This window comes from Cryptomeria japonica, chromosome 5 (assembly GCF_030272615.1).
Source record: "Cryptomeria japonica chromosome 5, Sugi_1.0, whole genome shotgun sequence".
NCBI lineage: Eukaryota > Viridiplantae > Streptophyta > Pinopsida > Cupressales > Cupressaceae > Cryptomeria > Cryptomeria japonica.
In genome coordinates, this window is record NC_081409.1 from 169,371,163 (window position 1) to 169,386,546 (window position 15,384).

Genomic DNA, 15,384 nt, shown 5'->3' on the forward strand with positions numbered 1-15,384 from the left:
CAAGCTTATGTCGTTATGTTAGTGTAATCAAGAGTGAATCAATGGTACAAACACTTATCATTGAGCATCTGTTCAGACTGCTACAGCTCTACCAAAGCAGCCATAGGTCAATGGTACAAACACTTATCATTGAGCATCTGTTCAGACTGCTAAAGCTCTACCAAAGCAGCCATAGGTCAGTGTAAACCCTCCAATAGTTGTACCATTCCAATCCTGCTATGGACTTGTTAAATACTTGAGTTTTGGGGAATATGAAGATCCTTATTTGCCAAAATATATAGCTTTCAACCTGTTGTGACATATTCACACATCGCCCCATTGCAAATGGGGACCCTCCTCCTTTTTTGCTTTCTAGGTTAGTCTTCTTGGCTTAGTCTTTTAGCTTCTTGGCTATTGATCTTTGCATTGGAGAATTTCTAGAGAGCTCATTGGGATAGGATGGTCTCTTTGGGCTAAAGTGAGTAAAATGAGTAGCAAGTGAATTTGGATTTACTTTTTGAAACCCTCCCCTTGGTTAGGCCTAAGACTTGTTTCTAGGGTTGAGTCTTGATTGAATTTGTGGAAGTCATTGTATCATGCTAGGAGTCTTGCCTTTTGAAACCTATGCCATTGAGTCAGGTCGAGGATGTGAATGAAGGTGTGAATCATTTGAGTCAGAGTGTTGTCAGGACCTCTCTTTTGCCTTTCAATCAAGCTAAACTCCTGCTTCAAAGCATCAACTAAGGAGAAATGAACTTAGATTTTACCTTCGGCACTAATTCGAGCAAATTTTGATCATAGACCATGAGAGCTAAACTTGAAAATTTGTCAAAGAGCCGAGAATTTGAACTTAATTGTCAAATTCGCTCCTGACCCTTCCAAGGGTACAGGAGCGAATTCTTCCTAAGCTCCCTTTGGCTCTCTTAATACGTGCCTTTGGAGTAAAATTAAGCCAAGTTAAATGATGAAGTATGGAGGAATTGAGCAACTTTGTCAAATTTCGCTCCTGACCCTTCCAAAGGGTCCAGAGCGAATTCCTCTTAGGGTCATGTACCTTCCAAGGGTACAGGAGCGAATTTCTTAGGGTCCTCTCTTACGCCTAAGTTTAGACCATAAGCCTTGCCCCATAGTGATTGGAAGAGTGTTGATGACTTGGAGATGAATTTAAATGAGCTTTTGATCTTGGACAATGAGGAATTTGAGTGAAAACCTCAAATTCGCTCTTGACCCTTCCAAAGGTACAGGAGCGAACTTCCTAGAGGGTCTTGTACCTCTCAAAGGTACCTAAGCGAAATGAGTAAGGCTGGTCTTTAATCCATCTTTTGAACCAGGTGCCCCCTTAAGGTGATTTGCTAGCATGTCCTAAGGCCAAGGCAGCGTGAGTGAAGGTGAAGTTTGAATGTTTGATTGATGTCCAAGCCTAATCCCTCAAATTTGCTCCTGACCCTTCCAAAGGGTCCAAAGCAAAATCCTTCAAGGGGACCTCCTATCTCACCTAAGACATTGAATTGATCTCATTTTGAGCCAAGGCGAGGACAAATTGACTTGGTTATGGTGGGAAAAGGATTCAAAGGTCAAGTCTAAGACAAGATCATGAGAAATGTGAGGTAAATTGAGCAAAATGCCAAATTCACTCCTGACCCTTCCAAAGGGTCCAGAGCGAATTTTCATTATAGGTCCTGTCCTTCCAAAGGGTCCAGAGCGAATTTTCATTATAGGTCCTGTCGTTCCAAAGGGTCCAGAGTGAATTTTCATTATAGGTCCTGTCCTTCCAAAGGGTCCAAAGCGAATTTTCATTATAGGTCTTGTCCTTCCAAAGGATCCAGAGCGAATTTTCATTATAGGTCTTGTCCTTCCAAAGGGTCGAGAGCGAATTTTCATTATAGGTCTTGTCCTTCCAAAGGGTCTAGAGCGAATTTTCATTATAGGTCCTGTCCTTCCAAAGGGTCTAGAGCGAATTTTCATTATGGGTCTAGAGCGAATTTTCATTATAGGTCCTGTCCTTCCAAAGGGTTCAGAGCGAATTTTCATTATAGGTCTTGTCCTTCCAAAGGGTCCAGAGCGAATTTTCATTATAGGTCATGTACCTTCCAAAGGGTCCAGAACGAAATTGATCCTAGCGCCTTCTTGTTGATGGTTTTAAGTGATAAATACCATGTTAGGATGAATATATCATATGTGCTTGACACCATCTTTTGTTTGTTTTGCAGTTCTACAAGACCAAGTTGGAAGGAGATTAGGCACGGACAGGGGCGACCTCTTCAAGCTTCATCATCATCAAGGACACCTCAAATGTATGGAGGAAGACTCATAGTGCTATTGAGTTGAAAGGACTTTGAATGATCAACAATTGCAAGCAATGGAGCTAGCCATCCTCAAGGACCTCATTGTATCACATAGAGAAATCACAAGATATCAGAAGAAGGATCATACAGGCACTTCAAAGAGCATCAAGCACAAGAGAGTCAAGGAAAGGTACGTCATTCATCAAGTACATCAAGGACGAAGGAGGATCAACAAAGGTCAGTGCAACGGTACGTTGAAGAAGCAGATAGTTTCAGAAGAGTTAATCAAAGTTAGCTTCTCATCATCATCACATTGAATATCAAGAGATACAACGTTCCTTGACCAAGCACAAACGCAAGACAAGGTGGCATCCCAGTCACTGTTCCTCCAATCAGAAAGGTCCACATCAGCATGTCCAGATTCGATGAATCACGCTTATGTGCGAAGGCACAAACTCCGATGTACCTACCCCTATTTCCTATTCGTTCTCATGCATTGAATGTAAATTTATCATTGGCTAGAGGAGTTTGTTGTAACAAACCCTAATTAGGGTTTTCATCTTGAAATCCTAGCCATTGATTGTAAATCAATCAGAGCCATTGAAATGTAAAGAGCTCTCTATATAAAGCTTTGGCTCTTCATTTGTAAAGGTTAATAGTGGATAGCTAATAGTTAATAGCTAATAGTAAGTAAAATAGAATAGCAAATAGAATAGAAGTTAGAGTAAAGTACGAAGAGAAGGCAAGAGATTGTTGCCCAAAATTGTAAATAAACCTCATTTTTCATTGAAGTTAAGGTGAAATGTGTTGTTTCTTGCAATATGCATGGCTTCTTGTTGGATCTTCAAGTTTGATGGTAGATAATTAGATTAAATGGAGAAAAATTGTTGAATGCACTCGTGTGGAATCCACCTAGTCCATACCACTAGCCTCTTACTGATTGTAAGTGTGCCTTGCATGGTCAACTGGCATTAAAGAGCTTAATTTCAAATTGTTATACATCCATTGTTCATGCATTAACTTGGATGGTGATCAGCGTTTGATGGTGATGATTTGAACATCTTCAAAATTCCCTTAGAAGATTGCACTAAGTTGGTGTCGAATTGTTCAGTTTGATAGTGAGACCTAGCCCAGTAGGACTCCACCTAGTCGTTCATCTATCTTCTTGCATTCTAGGTCTTAGAGTAGACTTCCTGAACCCTCAATCTTTTGCTTTTTTAATCTCCCAGCTAGTAGATAGGACTCAAGATCCAGCATATCAAAGCCTTCAGGCGATCAAATGTAAGTCGCTTTGTGAATCCAACATAATCACATCAGACCAAATTGAGCTTATCCACACGTAGGGACCCTACATACCAGAACCTTGGAGTTATTTCGATTGATCCTTAGGCAAATCTTCAGCATTCGAATAACTTTGTTCAAGAGAGGATAAGATACCTTGGTATTTTATTCTATGTTCGCATGTGCATGAAAAACACATCAACACAACCCCCTCACAAAATTTCAAGGGAAAGATCCAAAGTATCACACCAAAGGCACAAGAAGTTCAGTATCTATAGTCGACTAACTGAATGCAAAAAGAACACTGAATCAGATCAAGAAGTTGCAAAACTTTATCAGTACTGACATTGAACCCCTCAATGTTTTGAAACAGGAGATAGTTTACTTTAAAATATACGCAGGAAGACATAACAAGTTGTTGCCTAAAACTGATTCATTTCACAATAATACAGAAGATAAATTATGAATCCTATAAACTTTAAATACCATAAAATGCTAACTCACTTAGCATCAAAAAAATCCTCCATATTAGTTTCATACATGAAGCATTCGCAACATATAATTATATCCTCCACTATTAAGTTTCCATCATATATGCTGAAAAACAAACTTTAAAACTCACTTGAAGAAATTCAGCAGACCCAATTTTGATACAGACTAGGTAACTAGAAGAGACTCAGCAAATTATAAAAATAAAAACATTCATCAACTCGGAAACACTTGGCGTTGAGCAAATTTTCAGCACAGACTCACCAAGTACTCACAAGTGCTCTCAAAAAGTTCTGGCCTGCACCTAGCCTGCAAGTAAATGGAGAACTACTTGGCACCCTCTACAACTCAGGAGTCCTCACAATTTCTGTGAATTTTTGGTGAGTTTTAAAACACTGCTTAAAAAAAACACAACACGTAATATTTAAGGAAAGAACAAGACAACTACATGTGTGTGTGTGTGTGTGAGAGAGAGAGAGAGGGAGATCTTATACGGTGATCTAATAAACCAATAAAAGAAGCCATTAAGGAATCAAAAGCTTTTCTCGAATACACCGGTCATGGAGTTTCCAGTGGAGAAATTAGAAGTTAGGAGTATTAGGGTGAAACCAAATCCTTAAATTACTGGGATGTGCCACTTTGTCTGTAAGCTGCTTTTGTGAGAAAATTGAATTTCACCACAAGATAACAACCACAAGCTAGAAAAGGTTCAGAAGGTTAAAGGGCTCGCAATGTAAGGACCAAAGGGCGGGACGCAAACACCAAAAAAGATTAAAATTATATAAATGTCCTCAAATGACCAAGACTATTTCAGTGGAACTCAAAAGTATAGAAAGTTTTGTTAGCTAATCAGGAGTGCTGAAATGCTGAAAGGAACTCCAACAACCAAAAATATATGTTTTCTAAGACCAGTGCTAGAAAGCAATTAGCCCTAGAAGCCCAAATATGTAAACCCTAACCAAGCAACTTATTAAAATGCCGCAATAATCATTTGGCGGACTTCAGGTCAAGTTACAGTGACAATGTGATGAATAGGAACAACCATACAGACAAATATAAAGGCGACTTTTAAAAAATTTTAGGGTTTTTGTTAGAAGTCGCTGGATTTAAATTTTAATGAATAAAATAGAGCAAATTCTTTCGACTTCTAATTTATAGGAGTTAAAGACTTCATGCTAATGATAAGTTATGAATGAGCTTGAACGGTATGAGATTCTCGGAATCACTTTGGTTGTCCATGATAAATCCAACATCTATTCTCAAAGAAAAGAAATTCAAAGGACCTGGAAATGTAAAGCAATATCAGGTCATGATTTGCACAAATACTACAATAAAATCAAACAGGATCACATGCCAGGACTTCTAGTAGTAAACTTACCATTTAAAATTGATTAAGCACGCAAATCATCTTCCCTAAACATTTGAAGAAACAATTTTCAACAAAATCCCCACTTCTAGTAGTAAATTTACCATTTAAAATTGATTAGGCACACAAATCGTCTTCCCTAAAAATTTGAAGAAACAATTTTCAACAACTCTCCCACTTTTCAAATTGTGTCCAATTATTTAATACTAACTTGATGAAGGTCATTTGTAAGGCATTCCCTGGTACATTAGAAATCTAACCTTCTCTTTGAGTCTCTCTAACTGCCTCTTATGCTTCTTTGATTCAGACAGAAGCTTCTTGTTTTCACCTGGCAGGGTATTATCATCTTCCTCCTTGTCTGCAGTTAAATCATTTTCCTGACAAATTAATCTGATCCAAACTTGGAATTGTTTCCCCAAACATCACATACATTGTATTTAAGCGTTGAAAGACTTAGAAAAGGCAGGCCATTTATCCATTTTGAAAATAAGAAAATAAATAATCAAACCTTCAGAATCATCCTCAACTCCATCAGGTGTAATATCAATATAATCTTTACCATCCTGCATACTCAAAGCAATAACATCATCAAAATGGTCCCAACGTGCAGATTACCAGACTAAACTATGTAAGCAAGCAAGCATGGCAGTGTCAAACCATAAAACCTTGGAATGCATGTCATCATTAATGGAAACAAGTTCCTTGTCTTCAGTACTTGTGCTATCCATAAAGTTACCCTCCATTAGCTCATCCACATTCATGTCTCCCAAATTTCTGCAGTATGACATTTTAAGCATCATATAAAAATCTTAACTTCTGAAGCCCAAAGTATATTTAAGAAATGGAACGTGGCATAAATAGCATATGTTCATGTTAATGCATACTAGCCATAATAAAGTAAGGAGAATAAACATGCATGTAGTACAACTTAACAAATTTAAGGCAACACTATCTTATGAATATGAATTATAAAAGACTGTCCTACAAGTTTGTATACGGTATACCTATTCCTTGGTGTAAATCTTTGCTAGCCCAGAACAAATACATCAAGGATCAATTTTTAATAAAAATGCTCCATTTGGTAGAATAATAATATAAATTCACATACACATAAGTTTCAAGCACCTCCCTAACTTTTAAAATCAAGTTGCAAGCAGCTCCCTAACTTGTAAAATAACAAAAGGGAAAAATCAAGTTGAACAGAACAAAAAAAAAAAGATATTTCAGTTAGATACATATCCATACACTAATGAATGCTCAAAATAATTAATAAAGATTATTTTATTTGATGAAAAGAACAACAATAATTCTAGTGATGGTTAGATCATGGCTCTCTTGCCGCATTTTTTTGCAAGCAAGCTAAAAAACTTCTTTTTGATATTAAGAGCAGCAAAACAAGGGTGCTGTCCCCAAATACAACATCCCAGAGGGCATAAAGCAAATCAGATAACCAGTAGCAGCACATTAACAGCACATTAATCGCAAACTACGAAGAACAAAAACAAAGACTAGCCATAATGGCACTTCCACAACAAAACAGACGAAAAGAAAGTCCCATCAAGCCAACAACCCAAAACCCAGCTCAAGGAAGGGAAGAAGCACCCATGCCTTGACAAAGAGGAGTTTGGGGGAGAGGGGAAGACTTCCTCTTCCGCCCACGACAAACGATAGTCTAGGCAATACTGTCACTACGACCCTCAAAGGAAGGATCGGGCGGGGAGGTCCCCGCATCGAAACTATTCACAATGGTAGCAGCCGCAGGCTGTTGTAGCAAAACAGCAGGAGCTTTCTGCAACGCAGCAGCACAAGAAGCAGGATCAGCAGGAGCAAAACGAGGCTGCAGAATAGGAGAACCAGGGGTGGAGGCCTCAGTCTAGGAGGCCAAAACAGTAGAAGCAAGAGGATCAATAGGAGCTTCAGCAGCAGTGAGGGGCAAGCTAAACACTTGCTATTAAAGGAAAGCCCTTTAAAAATAAAATATGCAAGCACCATCTAAAGCTCTTTGAAAACAAAATAAAAGCTCAATCAAAAATTTCCTATTTCTTTTAGATTATTATTTAGTTTTAAATTTAAACAATTTGTAGAATTTATAGGATTTCTTTGTTTTAACTTTTAATAGGCTTTATTTAGTTTTCCAATTCAATTTTTATAGCATTTTATGATTAATTTTAAATCATTAACATCCAAAAGATTTGAGTCTAATGGTGGGGAATGAGGAGGTTTACACTTGTATCCATATTTTAGTTTTACAAGTGGAGCAACCCTTGTGGTTTGTTTGGCCATGGGGGTACCTAGAGGTAGGGATCACACTTCAAAAAATGCATGGACAAAACCTAGAACCCATGTTTTGCCATTAGGGAAGCTTGAGGTATGATAGAGTGCAACCATATAAAAGAATAAAGCCCACCCCTATGTCTTCTATAAGCTGCCCCAAACTTACCCCAAATTCGCAAAACAGGTATGGAATTAGTGGTGAAGAATGAAAAGTTCCACCCCATAAAGCCAAGTTCAATCCCATGGTCAGGGCACCCTATGTAGTGGCCATCGGGACACCTAGAGATAGGGTTAATACTTATATCAAAGCATGGACTAATGCCCACGCCTATGTTTTTCCATGAGGAACCTTAAGGTAAGGTCCAATATAGCCAAATTAAGGAACAAAGTCCATCCTCATGTCTTCTATGAGTTGACCAAAAACCTACCGAAAATTTGCCCAACAAGTTTTGGAATAGTGATGAAGAATGAGGAAATCACAATAGAAACTCAAGTTCAAATCCTAAGACAAGGCACCCCTTGTGTGGCCATGGGAAAACCTAGAAGTAGGTGTTACACTTATGGTGATGCATAGACCAACGCAAATCATAATGTTTCCCCATGGGGATACCTTGAGTTAAGGTCCAGTGTAACCATATTAAGGAAGCAAGTCAACCCCCATGTCTTCAATAAGCTACCCTAAATGGTGCGACAATTTGTCTCTTGCTTGTTTCATTGGAGATCCTATTGTCAAGTCACATTATGGACATTTGGATGCATTGGTATTTGATAGACGTTTAAAATGTTAATGATGAACCCTCCTTAAGTGGGCACAATTAAACCTAGAATAAAATAATTAATAACACATTTATGTTCTGAAATCTTATCTCATAGTTACCAAGACATTTGTATCCTAGCCATTGGTAATCATCTCACATATCAGAAGAATGTTCCCATCTCAAAAACCCATATGGGGAGACTCCCAAACATTTAGAGATTTTAAATGAAGCTTCTAATTGACAACTATTTTAAAACAATTGTATCATGTTTTGGATTACACTTTGTGATCAATCATTAAGCTGAGCACAAATTACTTTTAAAAATAATATGCAATGGAAAACAAGAGCCCAATGGGGAAACCTAGAAAGATCAAAATCACGAAAAGCAATAAAAAATTAATGAGATTCTATAATGTAATCTAATTATTATATTATTATAAAAGCTTTATAGATATAATAATATGTATAATTACAAAAATATTGTAGTGTTATTTTTTTCAAAACATGAAGTTGCAAAGGTTTAGTTTACTAGAGTTAATTTATAATGACAACGGAATTGCTAATGTTAATATAAGAGCTTAAAGATTATAAATTATATCTAGCATTTAGAAGAAATGCACAAAATATTTGTTTATCAAAATAAGCTTTTTCAGACTTTAGCACATTAAATTCAACATCATTAATATATATTTACATCCTCCACAATATGAGCTTGATAAGAGGCAAGTAAAGGTAATAATTACCAATAAGCTTGTTTTATATGGCCAAGACAATAGACACAAGGGTGAAAAAATTTGACAATGGTAAAATGGTTCGTTAGAGCTCATTCATATTGATACGCACTTGCTATGATGACCAAGCATTACAAGTTAACAGATTTTTCAATTCAGCATGTGATGGGTGTTGATGTGGCTAAAGTCGCATTGCTGCAACTCTATCCGGCCAACGCAAAATAGAATGATATCGCCGAGTATCCTATCCTCTCTTGTATAAGGAAGCCCTAAGGTTGCTTTTAATCGATCAAAGGGGACAACCTCAAGGTTCCAAATGTCAGTCCTTGACTACAGGATAGCTCAACGGTCGATGTGTTTTGTTGGGAGCACAAGGGGCCTCACGTTTTGCAACAAGCTGGTCCGTATCTAATTCTCGAACTGGGAAATAAAAAAGCAAAGGGGAAGGGATAGGAGACCTAAAACTAACCAGGCTGGTATGCGGGTAGACGGATTCAACATAACCAATCCCTACTTGGCCAGAATGGCTCACAACCTTGCACAAACGGTGCAATCTTCAAGGGGACTTGGAAAATTTTCAGACTGCAGGAGCATGGCTAAGCACCCAATTCTAGCGCAGCTCAGACGAACACCTACAATTGAACTAAGCACGATCAAAGGCTCAGGTTAACCATACAAAAGGATACACAATCAGTATATCCTCAATGGTATGAGCCTGAATCCATCAAATACCTGCACACCCAAAACAGAAAGATCCATCTAAAATGTTAAAAGAAACCATGCAAACAAAAGAAAACAAAGACAATAAACACCATATTTCAATGTTCATATATTTGCTTCAGCTGCCATTACAACAATTTCTGCAACATCTCTATGCTACTCCTAAAATTTAACCTTCTACAAAAACTCTAACCTATTCTAACTGAAATCTAACAACCTAACTGCCTAAAAATCTAACAATAATCTAACAGTCTAACTAGAGTCTAACCATCTAAAAAAAAACTCTAACCCTTTACAAAAGAAAGGCCTTTGCCTTTTATAGAATTTACAATATGAATCGATGGCCAAGATTTTGACTGCATGCAAGGGCTGCAGTCTGCCTTCCAAAAGCATGGCAGCTTTAACCCATGCCCACTCAATTCTCAGTTATCCATCCAACCACTATCTCAACTACCGACAACTGTTTGGCTTCAATTTGGGTCTATCTGGTAGTTGGAGATAGCTGTCCACAATTGACCTATGTCAAAATATCTAAAGTGAGATCCACAAGTAGTTCTTTACAATAAACAATTTCAGTTTTTAAAACTATAATTCTAGAATTAAATCCAGTTGTGCATTTTTTTTGAGAATGCATAATTTGGTAGCATTCTGAATGTTCTTCGGTCTTTGGTCTCGGTGGTGGACTTCAGCTTGTTGTCTAGTGATGGCACGCTTCTCCGTGCTTCGTTTCGCGCTCTGTGGTGCGATCCTGCATTTCCTCTTCTTTGCTTCCCAGCTTCGCTTCAATCGCATCTCCAATCTGAGCTTTAGGTTGACGCTCTAGCTCTTCCTCGACATCGTTTTCCTGCGAACAATCAATTTCACCTTTAATCAATCAATTTGAAAAAATTAATAAATTTAATTGACAATATTAAATTTAACGTTCAACGATATCGGGTGTCGTCTCAATGGAGTTCGGGTTTGAGAAGCTCTTTGTGAGATGCATCTTTTAAAAACAAAGTGTCTTCTCACTTGCTTATAAATTCGGCCACTTTGGAGATTTTAAGAGATTTAGCCTTTCTAAGTTATAATCCATTGTTTGGCAAATTCGGACTTTGGGCACATTCGTGCTCTCTGGATGCTCGATGCGATTTGCATGACTCAAGTTTAATAGAATTTGATGACTTTGGGCAATTTGTCCTCCACCTCACTTTCGGCCTAAAGAGATGAAATGCAAACTTAGCCCCTTGTCGACATTTTAAGAAGAGTTGCGAGTTTGGATTTTTTTCTACTTTGTTTATTTTCGGGCAAACAGGGCGAATGTTGCAAATGGTCTATGAATTTCTTTTACTTCATTTCGGCTCTTTAAGCTTGCTTGTGGTTTTCGGCCTTAGAGCTATTTTGGAAGCTTTAGACGTTTTTCAATTTTGGCCAATTGACCGAATTGTGCGATTCTTACTTCTTAGTTTCCTTGGGCAAATGAGGTGAAATATACGATTCTTGCTTGGGAGAAGTCAAGTGATAGGGAGGCAACCTAGTTTACCATCAATTAGAATTCTTCGATGGTTGCTTCTATCCCTTCCCGGGTTCCAAGTCTATCCCTTTAGACTTCTAAGGGCTTCCCTACCATTTGTTTGCTTATCTCACCTCCCTCAAGCTCACAAAGTAAGCTTGCTCACTATATCTTTGCAGGGGTGCGGGACACACACACACACATGTGTTCTCTCTTTGCAAAACCACCCATCCTGTTTGGTTTGGCAAATACACTCCTTTCAATTACACAATGTCTAAGTTTCAGGCGTATAGCCTTCTAGATCTTCTTCCAATTCTCAGCAAATTCCTTCCCCCTACAAGTTATCTCCTTCAAGTTACTGACACCTAGCCGGACTATCACCAAGCTCGCCTAGGTTTAGTATGCAGAAATGGCGATTTCCATTTCTTGGTTTGCCCCTACTACTACTCTACTCTTACTGTACATTTTTGGCTCTTCCTGAAGAACTCCAATGGCCGCGTGGATCCCACGATGGAGGTTCAAGACACTCTGAATTCAAAACACCGAAACGAACAACAAAAAGGAAACTTAAATTACAAAACTGTAATGAAAAACTTAACAAAACAAGACAATACAGCACACAACGAAAGAAAACCAAAAAACAGACTGTATGTATTTCCTGTAGTATTCAACCATCCAACATCCAACCCTTTACAAATGCCCATTGGGTCTTTTAAACATTCCATCCGTCGTGAAACACAGACGGTTTCAAACTGAAAAACAGTTACAAAACAGTCCATCGGCGTAGCCACAGAACCTGGCTTCCAACTGCCAATGTCGACTTTCTGCACTTCGCACTTCCTATCGGGTCATCGGGAAGACAATAAAACTTCACTTCCGATGGCCGATGACAAAGTCCATCTTTCGCACTTTTCCCATCGGGCGTCGGGCTAACAAGCAAACAGCTAACCTGATGGCCGATCTTGCTCGATCTCTCTTTTTGCACTCCGCCACGTTGTTATGCATCCAGCTAAGCGCCACCTGATCCGCCACGTGGCAACCAATGATTCGTTCCGAGGGCCCTGCCCTGCCACCTTAGCACGGCCTCACTAACCGCCTAGAATGTAACTTCACTTTTCTGCTGGGTCCCACCATGGTCGCCAAGCCGCAATGGATAAACGTTGATCATTTTCCCATCGCAGTATAGCGACAATCGTCCGATCCTCCCAGACTTGTTCACTTGTTATCGGCTAGCACTTTCCTATCGGGTCCGTGGGATAGCATAAAAACCCTCTCCCCGATATCCGACAACTCCCATCGGGTCTTCAACGTAGCGAACAACAACTCCGGCCGATATTCGATGGCTCATCGGGTTATCGAGTTAAGTGTGAACCAGTCCTATCGATACCCAATACAACTACTCCAACTTGGGCGACCTCATCGGGTTAAGACTTGTTGATCGCGGTAGGTCTTGCCGATAAGGTAAAACTTCAAAAACTGCAAACAAAACACCAAAAAGTAATTACATGACCACAGGAAGGTCTCACAAGCCAAAATTGCTCAAGGGCATTTCAACCCTTAGGTGCTCTTGCACCATCAAGCTTTGGAGTGGAAATGGAAATGAACGATTTGTGCCATTGCCTTTCGACCATTTAGGCCCAAATGCACGATCAGATTCCTTGAATGATTTTCGGGCTTTATAGACCTTTTATGAATTTGAAACCTTGAATATTTCGGCGTCTTAGCTGATTTGTGAACTTTGTCAATTTCAGCCTGGAAGGTGATTTTACAAACTTAAGTCGTTTTTTTGACTTTATTCGGCCTAAATGAAGAATGCGCGAGCTTGGAATTTTCGGCTATGAAGCCTATTCTGCACAATTTCATTTTCGGCTTGGACAGATCATTTGCGAGACTTTAACTTTAAGTTCTTTTTTCAACAAACTTCGCCCCTTTTGGGCCTTCTGTGCGATTTTCCTTTCATTCCTTTTGCCAAATACACCAAAGGGGGCGAGTTGGTTCTTGATGATATCGCGCGACTTAGGGTTTTTCTCCTTTTCGAGCTGAAAGCCAATTTTGAGATTTCATAGATGTCGAATTTGGCTTTGTGTTCTCTTTAAGCTGAATTGCACGATTTTTCCTACACCTACTTTCTCAAATTTGGGCCCTTTGACAATTTGGTGCGATTTTATCTTTGGCGAATTCGGCCCTCTTACACGATTTTGAACTCAACTCTAGTTTTCCTACCTTTTCGGCTTCTCACGCGATTTTACAAACCTGAGGATTCTTGGCTAAAATCATATATCACGCGATTTTCCTTCTGATCATTTTCGGGGATATTTAAGGTATTGCGCGATTTTCCTCCTCTAAAAGTTTTAAGTTTTCCAATAAAAACTCGGATCTCTGAAGTGATTGGCGCGATTTTCCTCCTCTAAACGTTTTAAGTTTTCCAATAAAAACTCGGATCTCTGAAGTGATTGGTGCGATTATGAAGTGTTATCCTCTTTGGCCTATGAGGTTAGAATGTGCGACTTAAAGTTTGAAGTTTTCAGCCAAATAGACCTCTTTGCACGATTTAGACTTTGATTTTTGGCTCAATGAGCCTCTTTGAGAGCCTTGGAGAGTTTTCGGCTTGCAACTACGTTCTGCGCGATTTTGCTCTACTTCGTAGTTCGGCATTATAAGGCGATTTAAAAACTCTTGACCTATTATTCTTCTTTTCGACTTTCAAGCCGATTTGCATGAATTTATAGCACGTGTACAAAGCTTCTCAGCCTAGAACAAGAAAATGCGAACTTGAATCTGTTGGCGTGATTGTAAGCTTTAAAGAGTTTCGGCCATAACACTAATTTTGCGAGTTTTGTGTTGTTTTCCAATTTCTAATGGCTCTGCTCTTAAACACCAAACTCAGGGGTTTTGGAAACAGCAACGACACATACTCCTCTCTCACACAGAGCAACGAGGGTCCCTATTTGGAGAAAATGGGGTGTGTGTGCGACATGCACAACAATGGGTTAATTGCCATTCTAAGCAATGATTTCTATCTCTTGTGCAAAACATTTGGAGGTTGCTTCAAGGGATGGTTTGCTTGTTGAAAACACCTAAATTCTTTTATTAATAACTTATGCAGCCCATTATAAGATGGGATTCAATTGGTATTCTAACTTTGTTCCTTCTACTTATTAAAAAATAGCTCAGATAAAGAACAATGAGCACATGAAAGGGAAAAAAATAGAATGTGAGACATTTAAACAATCATAAAGAAGCAACCTTACTAGGGTAGGGAGAATGTAGGAAGGGTGGCAAAGAATTTTGTGGAGTACATGGTGAAGGAAATCTCCAGTCTAGATTTATATTTACGGCTTATATGAATATGAACCTTTTGGATGGCTCTCTATGTGTTGGGTTGAGAAATCCCATGACCTTTTTACTATTTGATACAAGGAAATCAAGTGCTCAGTTGTGTTTATTAGAATAATATCTTTCTCTTTGTGTTATTAATGGTCATTTAAGTTGTTTCTAACTTCGCCTCTAGTTAACGATTGTTTCTTTTAGAAACATCGTCTTTGTAACTCTATTTAAAGGAGCTTTGTCTCCTTGATTAATTGAACAACATCGATTCTTTGAAATCCATATGCTTTTGCATCTGTATTATGGTATCAGAGCAAAGAATTAAATTTTTTTGAAATTTCTTTGTTATTCCAAAAAATTTCGAAAGGATTTTTTTTAGAAAAAATTTCAAAAGTGGTTTGCTTCCAGTTCGTGGAATTTTTTGCTGCAAATCGCGTTGTGTGTCTTTGCCCTCGATCCATGTCTATTCTCCACATGTTTTTGCTCGATCTGGTTCATTCATGGCCGCTTAGGTTTTCTGCAATTTTCGACTAGGGATTTGACCCTTCAGTTCAAGTCGAAATTTTATTCTTGTTGCAGATTCTTGGTGGGTTTTTCAAGACCTCAACTGGGTCATCGTCATATTTTTCTGGGTGCATTGTTTTTCGTGCCTCGATTTTTGAGCCCTCGGATCTGCATTCTG

General features: G+C 38.7%; 1 protein-coding gene across 4 annotated transcripts in view; it reads right to left on the minus strand.

Annotated features, from left to right (window-relative positions):
• The window catches only part of LOC131041127 (nucleolar complex-associated protein 2), an 80,569-nt gene that overhangs the window by 42,957 nt on the left and 22,228 nt on the right, over window positions 1-15,384 (minus strand). For all 4 annotated transcript variants that reach the window (XM_057974105.2, XM_057974106.2, XM_057974104.2 and 1 more), the window contains 3 exons: window positions 6,066-6,174; window positions 5,909-5,963; window positions 5,661-5,758 (listed from right to left, as the gene is read on the minus strand). In XM_057974105.2, coding sequence (XP_057830088.2) covers window positions 5,661-5,758; window positions 5,909-5,963; window positions 6,066-6,174 — 262 coding nt within the window. The remainder of the gene's footprint in view (window positions 1-5,660; window positions 5,759-5,908; window positions 5,964-6,065; window positions 6,175-15,384) is intronic.